The following is a 12,848-nucleotide window of genomic DNA, read 5'->3' as shown; positions in this document are numbered from 1 at the left end:
TGGAGAGGGGGGGATAGCTGCCTACCACTCACCCGACAAAGTTTTAATAGACATGGTATAAAAAGCACTTGAAAAACTTAGCAACAGAAAGCAGACAACCTGAACAAAAAAAAATGGAGAGACTATATGGCCAAATATTTCCTCAAGCAGTATCTAAATAAAAAAAAAACATTTAATGGGGTATCGCATCACACCAGTGAGATTGCCACACATACAAAAAAGCAAGAAGGAAGTGGAACCCTCATCCACTGTTGATGGGAATGTTGACTAGTTCAACCTCTTTGGAAACCAATATGGACAATTCTCCATAAACTACGAATTCAACTTCTACGTGACAGAAAAAAAATCCCACTTCTGGGCAATTACCCCAATGGTCTGAAAACTATATTCTTAAAAGACTCCCGCATCTCACTGCAACACTATTCACAACAGCCCAAATCTGCAAACAACCCAACCGTTTAAGTAGAGACAACTAGTTGAAGGAATGATGGTTCGTGCACACAATGGAATACCACTTGCTTCGAAGAAAAGATAAAATTGGGCAGTTGGCCTTGACTTGGATGAACCTGAAGACCACCTTGCTCAGAAAGGTAGTAGGGAGGAGAAAGACACAAATACAGAATGATATCGCACATGGGCGGGATACACAGAAACAGAGTCAAGGAACAACAAAAGGCCAAAGGCAACAGAAACTGAGATCACCCCTTCATGGGGAAGACAGCAGGACAGGGAGGTGGTGGATTGTAGGGGACACTCTGGTAGAACTTTTGGTACCAGAACTTTGTTGTATGCATGTTGCCTTACTACGAGGAGACACTGCAGTGCTGTGAATCACAGAGCCTCAAAAAAAAATTAAAAAACATAAAGAGGGGCTGGAACAATAGCACAGCGCAGAGGGCGTTTGCCTTGCACGTGGCCAACCCCAGTTCGATTCCCAGTATCCCATATGGTCCCCTGAGCACCACCACCTGAGTGCAGAGCCAGGAGTAACACCTGTGCATCGCTGGGTGTGCCCCCAAAAGCAAAGATATAAATAAATAAATAAATAAATAACATAAAGAAGAAAAGGAATGAAAAAGAGGGAACATCAGGAACAATGTCCAAGGGAAGACAGAGTTGAAAACAGCATTTCCCCTAGATAAATGACCTTGAAATTCTCCTGGAGTAGAGGCTGCCCTTCACTTGAAACTATCCAGAAGCTCCTCATCACTCCGCCGGTCTTCCAAGGGTTTCTTGGTCTTTGCTTCCCCACTAACCATTAGGACTACCACAGCCCACAGCGGCCCTACCTTGGAAACAGACAAAACCGCAGGCTACTTGGAGAGATTTCAAAGAGAGGGTTTCTTTAAATAACCCCTTCCCCAGTGCCTCCCCAGAAGCATTCTCTCCTGTCTGGGAATTTTAAAAATGACCTCTAGAGACGGGGCCTGTGCAGTTAACTGTGTAAGCAGGTCGGATTCAAGGGGAGGAATATTCAGAGCAGGTAGGAAGACTGGAGAATTGAGGGCAGAAAAGCCATTTGGGACTTTGTGTGACCTTCCTGTAAAGAAGCCAATTAAGCTTCTCCCCAGCGCTTCCAGATTCCTCCTCGTTCTGCTTTGGTGCCAGGAACAACTTCAGGAAGAATAGAGGGAGTTTCTCTCCATACAGTTTGAAAAGAATACTGAAAGGACCATACCTTATCAGCCCCTGTCTGGAAATAATTACCATATCTAGAGAGTTTGGAAACATTCATCTTTTCCACTTGTTTCCTGCCCACAATTTTATTCCTTCAGCAGTGCTTTCAAATAACAACTAAATAAACCAAAAGATTAAGCCAGTATTCCCCAGAAAGAGAAAAATCCGCTCTGAAAGCCTTCCCCTTAACCAAATTGCCAATATGGCATTAAATCAAATGAACTTAAAAGAAAGAAAGATAGAAACAGCAAACCATAAACAGAAGGCAAGCACGTAGATAGGACAAACAGCCTCTTTGAAAACTCCCAATTTTATCAATTAATCTGGAAAGGCAGAACCCCTGTTCCCAAAGACAGAAAGAAGTACAAGTACTTACAGTGTCATGAGACTTATCCTTGACATCATACACTGTCAGCTTTATCTTGGTCTCTTCATAGATGGGATACTCAGACGGGAATGTGACACCAGTCAAGAACAGTGGGTCCCTTGTTCCCTGCAACGGCACCAGCAGACAACCTTAATTCAGTCAGCGGTAACTGAAGTCGGGCCGGGGCACGCGAGCAGACAGAGCATGTATCTGGGTCTTTGTTTTTCTAGGAAACGCTTATGTTAGAAGAGCAATCTGAATTGTCAAAGGATGCTTGTGGGCAAGGCCCTGGCTCAGGGCCCAAAGGATCAAGATAACTGTGACAGAAAATGACCCAGCAGCACTGACAGAGCTGCTAAAAATCTTAAGACAGATTTTTTTTTCCCTAAGAAACACACCACTCTTCAGGGTCCACTGACAATCCATTTAGAAAACATTTAATGAACAGAACCTATAATCTGCGCAAATAATCTGAGATGGTGACTAACTGAATGCAAATGAAGCTATTTTCTCATTAAAAAAAATTTAGAAACATTATGCTGTCCAGTGATTTCCTTTCTATAATGCCTCCATTGAAAACCATGTTCTAATCATGTGTGTTTGTTTTTAAGCATGTAGCTCTGTGTGTGTGTGTATTTTCTCAGACGGATTTGAAAATTGAGGAAAGGAAGTGTAAATATGGTTTGGGGACCTCAAAATTATTAGCTCCAGAGGCAGTGCCCATTTGGAGGAGCTGACATCCAGCAGTAAGTTTCATCTGTACTTAATATCAATATTGCCAATTATCACAGGGATGTTTGCCAGGGATCTGCAAGTCAGTTATCTGTGAGCCCTTCTGAAAGCCTTAGTCATTCACTCCTTCTTTTTTCCTTTTATTCAACCAATAATACAACTTTTTGTTTAGCGGTGCATTAGACATTTTGGAACAGGCAGCGATTATAACAGGCCCAAAAAATTGTGTCGTCCAGATAGAAACTTTTGAAATGTGTCCAAAGAAGTCATTTCTTTCTAAGTTTTTTGATGACTGTTAAAAACGAATTAAGTTGGACTAATGTTTGAATGCACTTCATTTCAATGAACACTTGTACAATTGACTCAACAGCTCTTTCTATGAATAAGATCGAAGGTCTTCATGGACTCAACGCTGGCCCAAAGCACCAAGTGTGGCAACACTAGAGCCCTAAGTTTCCAAAGGGGAGATTCATGTGCAGGATCTGGGTCAATCCCATTAGAGAAATGAGTCGAGTTCACTCTGAATCACTCCATCAACTGCATCCAGATGCCGTTAGTGCTGAGTGAGCTGAGTCTGGGAGTGAATCCACACAGAGGAACTTCACTCGGAACACACATGGCTCACACGTGGAAGTAAAGCAAGCAAAGCTTAAGGGGTTTACAGTGCCATATTCTTTTTGACCCACGTGTTCAAATAAATATCTCCCATCCACTGAGTGAGTGAAATATATATATATATATAGGATCAGAACAAAATCATCAAAAGGGAAACACTTCCTCTTCTGAATTGATCCAACGCAATAACAAGTTTCCTCCTGACACATTTTGAATGTTAGATTAGTAACAATAAATGTGAAAAGGAAATCTCTCATCAGATGAGTAATATTGACACCTTTTGCCTGGAAATATGGCCACCCTCAAATTAATCACCTACCTCTGAAAAAAAAAAAACAACTTCCTGCCTTAAAAAGACATACACAAACAGCAGAAAAGACAAAGTTTCCACCAGCAAGGCTTAAGACCAAGGCAGCGGGATGGGGATGGGAGGTTGGGGAAGGGGGGGGGGAGGGTTTGAAACTTCTCTGGGACCTTATAAATGTTTCCCCTGACCCTGCCAAATGAATATTGAGTCCACTTAATTTAGAAGTTTGTTTTTCCCTCTAGTCACTGCCCTATTTGGGGATTCCAAGCGGGAAAATTTCTTTGCATTTACTCTAGAAAAAAAATAAGATCATTTGATGGAAAAAGCCATTTTCGGCTTCTCCCATTGGTTATTCCAGAAAACCAGCAAAGCAGGTTAAATAGTCTCAGGTGGGCTGGTCTTAACGCCAGCAGACTGGACTCCAGCACAGCTGCTGGTCATTGGCTGAGTTCAGTTATTCTTACTGAGAGTGACAGAGAGAGAGAGAGAGAGAGAGAGAGAGAGAGAGAGAGAGAGAAACCAAGAGAGGAGAAAGACACACATAGAGACAAACACAGAGAGAGAAGGAAGGAGGAAGAGAGGGGGAATGAGAGAGAGAGAAAGAGAAAGAGAGAAAGAGAGAGAGAGAGAGACTAAGACACAGAGAGAGGGAAGTTAAAGAGGGGGAGAGAGAGGGAAAGAGAGAGTGAGAGGGAGGGAGAGACAGAGAGGAGAGAGAGGAGAGAGGGAAAGAGAGAGGCCAAGAGAGAGGGAAAAAGACAGAGAGAGGGAGGGAGAGAGGGAGGGACGGAGGGAGGGACACAGTGAGAGAGGGAAAGACAGAGAGAGGAGACAGGGGAGAGAGACAGAGAGAGGGAGAGACAGAGAGACACACTCACAGAGAGGGAAGGAGGGAAGGAGGGAGGGAGGGAGGGTGGGGGAGAGCGCGCAGGCTCCCAGCAGGCTCACCTCTACAATTTCCGTGCTGGAGTATCTGCTGAGCCCCTGCTCGGCGGGGTGGATCACCGAGATCTGCACTAGGGTATTCAGCTTGCGATCCCGGCCGGGAGCCACCAGATCCTTGCAGGCTGGCGAGGGCAAAGGAAAGAGAAAAGAGAGAAAAGAAAAGCCACTGACGCACCGGATCGCAGGCAAAACTTGTCCGGGGCTTGCAAGTCAACTTAGGAGGCGCTGGAGGAAATCTCCCGGGACTGCGGATCGTACAGAGGAAGTCCCTTGGAAGTACCTTACAGAAATAGGAAGTCACGTGCTGCCGAGCTGCATTCAGAGTTCATTTCCACTGACCACATGTGCAGCTGATGCGAGTCCCCACGCCCGGGGATCTCAGCCCCCAACGTGCGACTCCACACGCCGCCTCCCTCTCTCGGCGCCTGCCCGGGGCTTGACCGGCTGCAGTCACTTAGGCTGGGCTCTCATTCACGATCCAGGACAGGGCAGTCCTGACAGGCTCTTTCTTGGGAAACCCGACTCCGTCCCTTCTGGGCACTGGCTGGCTGCAGCTAGCAAGGCACTGCTTGGTTCTTGCCTCTCCGTGTGCCAGACTTGGGCTCATGCAAGCAAGGGCGGAAACTGCAAGGAGTCGGCATAAACTTTAGGTCACTGCAGCACACAAAGGGAGGCGGCAGCTGAGGGGTTAAAAATGACCTGTCTGGGATTCCAGCCCAGCCCGGGAGAGAAATGTGGGACTAGGATAGGTTAATACTTGACCCGGGGCCACAAATGTTAAGAACTTCCCCTTGAGACACAGGGCTCACATTACAGGGCGCTCATCATCATACCATATTTGCTGGAGTATTTTCTCCTCCTACATATTATTCCCCTCCTGCCTGGGAAGAAACTCCCTCAAAAGTACTCCCTTTCAGCAAATGTGACTTTTGCTCAGTCAATTCTCTTCTCTCCCCCACCCTGGTTTTCTCTAATAATTTTATCACCTGCATTTGGAACTTCCAGAGTGAATCATCTCCAAGGGTCCTTATGAAAACTGAGTTCAGGTCAGGCTGAGCCCTGGATTTCCTGATGAGCGTTTGCTGGATTCCAGACCCCAGTTCCTTAACCTGGGGGGTTCTCAAGCCCCAAAACTTGCTAAACATGAGTTTTGAAATCAATTTCTTTGCCATTTATTATCAGAAAGCGTTTCATCTGTGTGCTTATTTTGATATACCTGTTTACTCTGGGGCATGTAAAAATTTCTCAGGCGAAAAGAGGTTTGAGAAGACCAAGTTTAAGGCTGTTTCTGGTCATCTCTAGCCTGGCCCCTGGTCAGCTGTGCTGCAGGAACTGAGAGACAGGCTGCAGCTGTTCTCTCTCAGCTTAAAGTCACCCTGACAGAAACCATAACTTCCACCTGAAGCACGAAAAGCAAAGGACTTTCTCAATCCACCTTCCAATGACTCACAAATCATCTCATTTGGAGAAGCAGAATGGGAGGGGAAAAAAGTCAGGAGCCCTGGACTGAAACAGGCTGGGTTTTCATCCCGTTCTTCTCACAGAGCTATGCTAGGCAAATCATTGAAGTTCTTAGCTTCTGGGGGCCAGACCTAGAGATCCTTCCAGTCCTGTATGGAATACATTTATCCTGATTTGAACACCACAGGCCTTGAGTGCACAAGGCATGGGGTGCCCAGGAAAGCAGAACGAGAAAAGTGAAGAGCAAAAAGTAAATATTTTATATATTGAGCGCTCACGATTTCGGGGGGCATCTTGCTAACATCTCTTAAATCTGCCTGGAATCACTTTGTTGGTTGTGCATGTCAAGGAGAGGTTTAGAGACAGGAAGTGCCGCCCCCAGGATCCTCTGAGCTCCTTGGCATCGGACCCTGTCAGCTCCCTTTCTTTCTGTGAGTATAAACTGTTCTAGTGCACAAGAGCACCATTGGAAGATCCACTGTCACGATTACTGTCCAGCCCAAGATGCGCCATTTAGAAAAACACTGACATGAGGTTTTTTGTTCGGTTAGTTTTGGTTTGGGGTTTTTGGGTTTTTTTGTGTTGTGTTTTTTTTTTTTAAATGTCAACTTATCACCGGAAGGAAGAGGGGGGGGAAAAAGCTACACTTCGACTTGCTGCTCTAATTTAGTGGTTGATTTGATCATATTCTTGGTGTGTGAACATTTTCAATTTTATCCTGGGTCTCTCGGTTCTCTGCTCATGGTGGGCAGGTCTCTCCCCATTGACTTTTAAAACCTGGCTTTTAAAGATGAGATTACTTTGTCCTGGACGTGGGGCATCTTGGCTACCTTCTGCCTCGTGGACTCATGGCTCTCTCTGCGTGCAGATATCTTAGTTCACAACAAGTCTTTCCTCTGATTTCTTATCAGGCTTGAATGTGGGCTGTGGTGAGTTCCCAGAAATGAGCTATTTTGTCATAGAAACTCCTAGACTCACCGCTATGCAAACAGAAAATCTTCACTAAATTGAAATGTGCATCCAACCCAATTTGTAGAAAGCTCAATATCAATGAAGTGAAAATAAAAAACAGTAGCACTTTGGGTTGCTTTAAATTTTCTCTGTATGTATAAAAAATAGGCATAAAAACTAAGTTGTATATTGGACCATACATATTTCTTTTCTCCCTAACAATTCAAAGTATTTAGTGTCTGGAAAACCCCCCAAACCAATCAGAATTTCTGAGCCATATTCCCAGTTTTCCTCTCCTCCGGTTAGGGCAACTGAGTCACAAACTCTTACATCCTCAATTCCCTCTTCTGTCTGTTGCTCAGGTTTGAGGCAAGGAAGATGGGAGGACCTTTAAATGAATGAACTTTGCTATGCAAAAAATAAAACTCAACTAGCATCACTGTCTGTCTCAAGATGAACAGCTTCTAATACTTGCTGCTTTATTGTTTTGATAGCACAGCGGGTAGGGCGTTCGCCTTACAAGCGGCCAACATGGCCGACCCGAGTTCGATTCCTCCGCCCCTCTCGGAGAGCCCGGCAAGCTACCGAGAGTATTCGATATGCCAGACACAGTAACAACAAAGTCTCCAATGGAGACGTTACTGGGCCCGCTCGAGCAAATCGACGATCAACGGGAGGGCCTTATTGATTGATTGATTATTGTTTTGTAAAATGGTGCTTCTTGAGTTAGCCACATTCCGAGGACTCCTTCAAAGTTATCAGACCCAATATTTCTCTGTAAATGCCAAACTAGTAGATGAGTCACAGCATTTCATAAAGCGAAACCATACACACCACCGATCTATACATACTGAAACTGTCCCACAGAAGGAGTGATAAATGATGAGTGATTGGATTACTTCATGGACCGATTACTCATCTGATCACCTGAAAGCCTAACCTGCATAGGAAAATTTTGATAATCTGAAGAAGCAGCATTTGTTTTCAGGCACTTAAAATCTGTTCTGGCGAACTTTCAACATAGCTACCACCACATAATTACCCAAACACGAATGGCCTGAAGGATGCCTTCCTCATCTCCTAAGACAGAGTGGAATGCAATGCTTTGCGGGGAGATGGGGAGGGTTTGTTCCTGCATTGCATGGTTGAAGAATTCTTGACTCAATAGAACCACAAGTGTTTTTCAGCACTCACTTTCATTACTGGATTTATACTTGTATTTCTGCATGCTACAGGTTTTGTTTGGAATTGAGCAACTTAAAAGGATTCCTATAATCCAGAAGAGTTTGAGTGCATAAGACGTAGATATACTGGGATTTGGGATGTCCATATGCCCACCAAATGGACTTCAATTTTGTAGAAGGGGAAGACTAAAGATGTAGAATTATTTTTAAAATATCTAAGTTTCAACTTTTATTCAGAAAAGAATGAAGGAGCGATGATTACTCATTATTTCCTGTTAACTGTGCCACAGTAAACAGCGATGCAAGGCAGGATGCACTTTCATTTACCAGTGGTGGTGTTGAGTGAGGTGCCTGCAGGAGCTCCTGCTAGATCTCTACAGGAGGCAGTCAACTCTTACTCCACACCAAAGAAGTCCTCAGTAGAAGTGCAATGACAAAAATAAACAAAGCTTAGGGGGAAAGCAGGGTTCTCAGCAAACTGGCAAGTCTATACCATGTCAGAAAGGGCCCTTTATTCAAATTCATTGCTCAAGACATGAAAGCGCACTCTGGCTTGATTTTAGGATTGGTCCGAAGCTTAAAATCCCATTAGTGTAAGAGCCTTGCAAAATACACCCGGAGGAGATTGGACAAAAGAATCAGAAGTTGCTGACCTCTAGAGGCTCAGAGAGTCCAGATCATCGTTTGCTCCTCTAGTTCCAGTATTTGAGAGTCTAGCAGCTAAAGGGAGGGGGTCCTCGAGGCTCTTTTTGAGTGAAGTAAACATTGCGTCTGCCCCCAAATAGGTCCTTGTGAAAGACCTGTTTTGTTTCACTCAGCGATCATCTCCAGACGATGTCAAATCTATTGTGTCCAGAGAGCCTTTCCAGCGTGGGAGCCAACTCTGGCTGGCAGCCAAAAATGTCTTTTGCTCCTTCTCCCAGATTGCAGCAATCATCCACTTGACGGAAAACACAACTCTAAGTTCAGGTGCCCCCTTTCAGATCAGCCACTCTGGCCAAATCCTCGCCAGTCTCAACCCTGCACTGGCCATGGTGTGACAAAAGTCAGCATGTACCTGCCACAGGTATAAACAAGAGTCGGGCTGTGTGTGCCAGGGGGCATGTGAGCTCACTGTCAAAGCAGTACATTTGCATTTCTCCCCTAAGGAGGCTTCCTTCCGTGGCCCCAGGACCTTATTCATGCTTTTGCTCATCTCATGTCTCTTTCCATTCCGTGCATGTGGCATCTAATGAAGTTTATTCTCTCTCCTTTAGAACACAGCAATGGCCACCAGCAGAGGAAGCAGGGCAGGAGGGCTTGGACATGACTTTGCACAGCCCTACAGTGTTGTTCTCAAAGGACCCCTGGGAACGTTGCACTTGGAGGAGTAACTGCACCACTGTGGAGAGCTGTTTCCCAAAGTGAGTGACAGCGCCCCCTGGGAGCACTGGAGGATCCTGATCCAGGACAACAGTTTGTCCTGGAAGGATTGGAATGGAGCACTCTGTTCTTGGCTTGAACATAGAGGGAGCAGTGCGTGATTCCTCCCTCCCCCTCCCCCATCCGCTGCCAAGGGGAGTATTAAGCCAAGTAAGTGGAAACCTGTGATGTAGAGGATAAGGTCATTTCTTTTAAAATTAAAGGGAAACTGGGGCTGGAGCGATAGCACAGCGGGTAGGGTGTTTGTCTTACACGCAGCCGACCCGGGTTTGATTCCCAGCATCCCATACGGTCTCCTGAGCACCACCAGGAGTAGTTCCTGAGTGCAGAGCCAGGAATATCCCCTATACATTGCCGGGTGTGACCCAAAAAGCAAAAAATAAATAAATAAAGATCATATGAAGTAACATGGATACAGGAGGAACATGTGGTACACATTAATTAATATGAGTATACTTTTGCACGGGCACAGAAGTTGGACTTTAGTAATTCAATGTTCAAATACTCTAAGATGGTTCTAATTTTGTGCATTTTTATTGTCTTTCAAGAAATAAGTCTTGTTAAATATGTAGTTATAATTTCTTATGCCTTTTTTTCCAACTTGGGACCCCTTGGAGGGGAGCGGGTCGAGCTTTCCTCCCCGCCCCGACTGGGGCTCCGGCAGCCGAAGACCTCCAGGACCAGCCACCACCATGCTGAGACCACTCTCCGCACCCATGAAGGTACTGGCAGAGGGACAAAGCCACGCGGGTTCCGGGGCCGAGACCTCCAAGCCTACTCGAATTGGAGTCGAGCATCTTCCACCCAGATCCTCCAAATTCCAGTAGGCGGGGGTCACACCCACCACCTGGCCCCCTGGCGCCGTGTAATCCCATCAGCGGCCAAGACTCAGAGACTATAAAATCCAGATCCTGGAACATCTTATCAGAACTTTTCTTTATGACATCTTATTATCTCATTCCTACTTTGGACAAACTTGCAGGCTATCGAATGTAGCCTGCCCACAGGGCAGAGTCTGGCAAACTCCCCGTGGCCTACCAAATATGCCAAAAACCAGTAACATTGATGGGTCTCATTCTCCTAAAGAGCCGTGAATATAATCTCAGGGCTAGGATGAAAGAGACGTTACTGGGGCCTGCTCGCGGCAATCGACGATTAACAGGATGATGAAATGAAATGAAATGAAATTTTTTCCAACTAAATTTTTTTTAAAAAGTCTTTTTAAAAGAAGCTTTACAGGATTATTTGTTAGCTTCAGAAATCATCATTCTCAGGAACACCTCACCTGTGAAGCCAGATGTGCACACTTAGCCTTGCGAATTTCAACTCTCATTTGGTCCTTTTCAAATGTGAAGCCCACAACAGAATTCTCTCTTTCCACTGTATCCATGCCTGTGGTGTACATAAATGTTGAACTCCCCCTCTACTCAGAGGCTTAGCTGGGGGCTAGCACTCTGAGAAAGATGGTCCCCGGGGAAACATTATCTTAATATCTGAGGAGACCCAAAGGGTCATGGAAAAACTTGATTCTCTGTTATCTATTTCATCTAAAAAAGAAGACAGTGAATTCTGATTCGACTTCTTTACCATTAAAAATAAATGTTACTGCTAGAATTCAGTTAAAACTGAGGAAGACATTACTGCTCCTCTGATATATGTTCACCTCTTGTATCTTCTACCAATTCTTCAGAGGGAAGAGATAAATCCATCCTCCTCAATGGCCAAAAAAAAAAAAAAAGGTCAGGATACGAAGGATTGAGGGGCCAGTTGAACAGAAAAGAGGCTTTGGGGAAATAACCATCTGGCTCCCAGGCTCCTCCTTTCCCAACGCCAAGAGAACCAGCGTCTCTGGAGGCTCTGCTATAACTGGTGGCCCTGAAGGCTGTTTTTCTAATTTACTTTGCAAAGTCTTAAGGTGCAAGTTTCTCAAAACTGTCACATAGATTCTTGCTCTTTGTACTGGGGAAGCAAGATGCCACAGATGAACTGATACACCAACTGGGCCCATTTCCTAGGCAATAAGTGACTGGATTCGGCCAGCCAGCATCACCGATGATTTTGTACCTGTGAGTACATCCAGGACATGTCAACATGCACCTACATTCAAAATTAATCCAGGACTTCCAAAGCCTAATTGTGCTGCTCTCGAAATACTCTGCCAGTATGATACGCCTTCCTATTAGTGGCTTCATCTGGCTTTTTCTTTTCTCCACTATTCTCTTTTCTCGGAAATTTTGAGAAACCAATTTCCTGGGGTCCTCCATAGCTCAGACTTCTGAGTAAATTTGGAGACTATGTCACCTCATTCCAAGGCTACCATGTTCCAGGATAATTGAGTTGTGCAACCCGACAGGCTCACTGTGTCCCTGCTTAATGCTGTCATCCACAGAAGGAAAATTTCCTAAGTATCTGGGCAAATTCTATTCACTTTTAAATATTTTCTTCAGGCTACATCGTAAGGGGTAGGGGGTGAAATTGCCATGCCAAGCAGAGTAATGGCCTTTGATATGAAGACTTCCGTTTATCCTGTTTTCTCTGTACAAGTTTGTATAGTTTCCAATTTATTAGGGTTAGCACCATATTCTGACCTCCTAGCTCCTGTTAGCTGATTTTCAACTGATATGGCATTTTTTTTCTGTAGTGCCCTGGCCTCAGTTGGTGGTATTCCTTTGCGTTCATGCTCTTTCAAGTTTTCTCCCTCACATATGTTTTCCTCATCACTTTGAAGGATGAAGTCACTGAAGGATGAAGTCATTTGCATATGTCTGACTCCGGAAGACAAGGATAGGGATCCTCTCAGCTCAACATAACTTCTTCCTTCAGGTAAGCAATCGTATTCTTTAAAAAGTCTTTCTGGAGATAAACCAAAGATGCATTGCCTTCCCTTTCTCCAGTGTGTGGGAGATCTTTATTAATGCATACTTCCCCTGACAAATATGTGAAGCATGCCTAAGGGTCAACATAAGTGATGTTGGATGAAAGAATTTAAAATGTATATGAGTACATGGGAAAAATTAAAATTACCTTAACTTTATTTTCTTGTATTTTTTAAATTTTAGTTTGCCTTTAAAGAGTTAAAACTACCATCCCCTCCTCCCAATTCAAACTCAAGTTATCACTTTCCAGGAAGACTAAGTAAACAAAGTAACTTGAATAAAGGCTATGCATTTTAGGTTTTTAGAAGATT

The 12,848-nt window shown here is 44.6% G+C and overlaps 1 protein-coding gene across 4 annotated transcripts in view; it reads right to left on the bottom strand.

Moving 5' to 3' along the window:
- Positions 1-12,848, bottom strand: part of INPP4B (inositol polyphosphate-4-phosphatase type II B) — a 357,538-nt gene that overhangs the window by 329,658 nt on the left and 15,032 nt on the right. For all 4 annotated transcript variants that reach the window (XM_056118944.1, XM_056118943.1, XM_056118942.1 and 1 more), the window contains exons 3-4: positions 4,647-4,765; positions 2,054-2,170 (exon numbers count right to left, since the gene is read on the bottom strand). In XM_056118944.1, the coding sequence (XP_055974919.1) occupies positions 2,054-2,170; positions 4,647-4,765 (236 nt within the window). The remainder of the gene's footprint in view (positions 1-2,053; positions 2,171-4,646; positions 4,766-12,848) is intronic.

The sequence above is a fragment of the Sorex fumeus genome, unplaced genomic scaffold (assembly GCF_029834395.1).
Source record: "Sorex fumeus unplaced genomic scaffold, SorFum_2.1 ptg000039l, whole genome shotgun sequence".
NCBI classification, from domain to species: Eukaryota; Metazoa; Chordata; class Mammalia; order Eulipotyphla; family Soricidae; genus Sorex; species Sorex fumeus.
The sequence above is the reverse complement of the archived record's forward strand: the minus strand, read 5'-3'. Positions and strand labels throughout refer to the sequence as shown.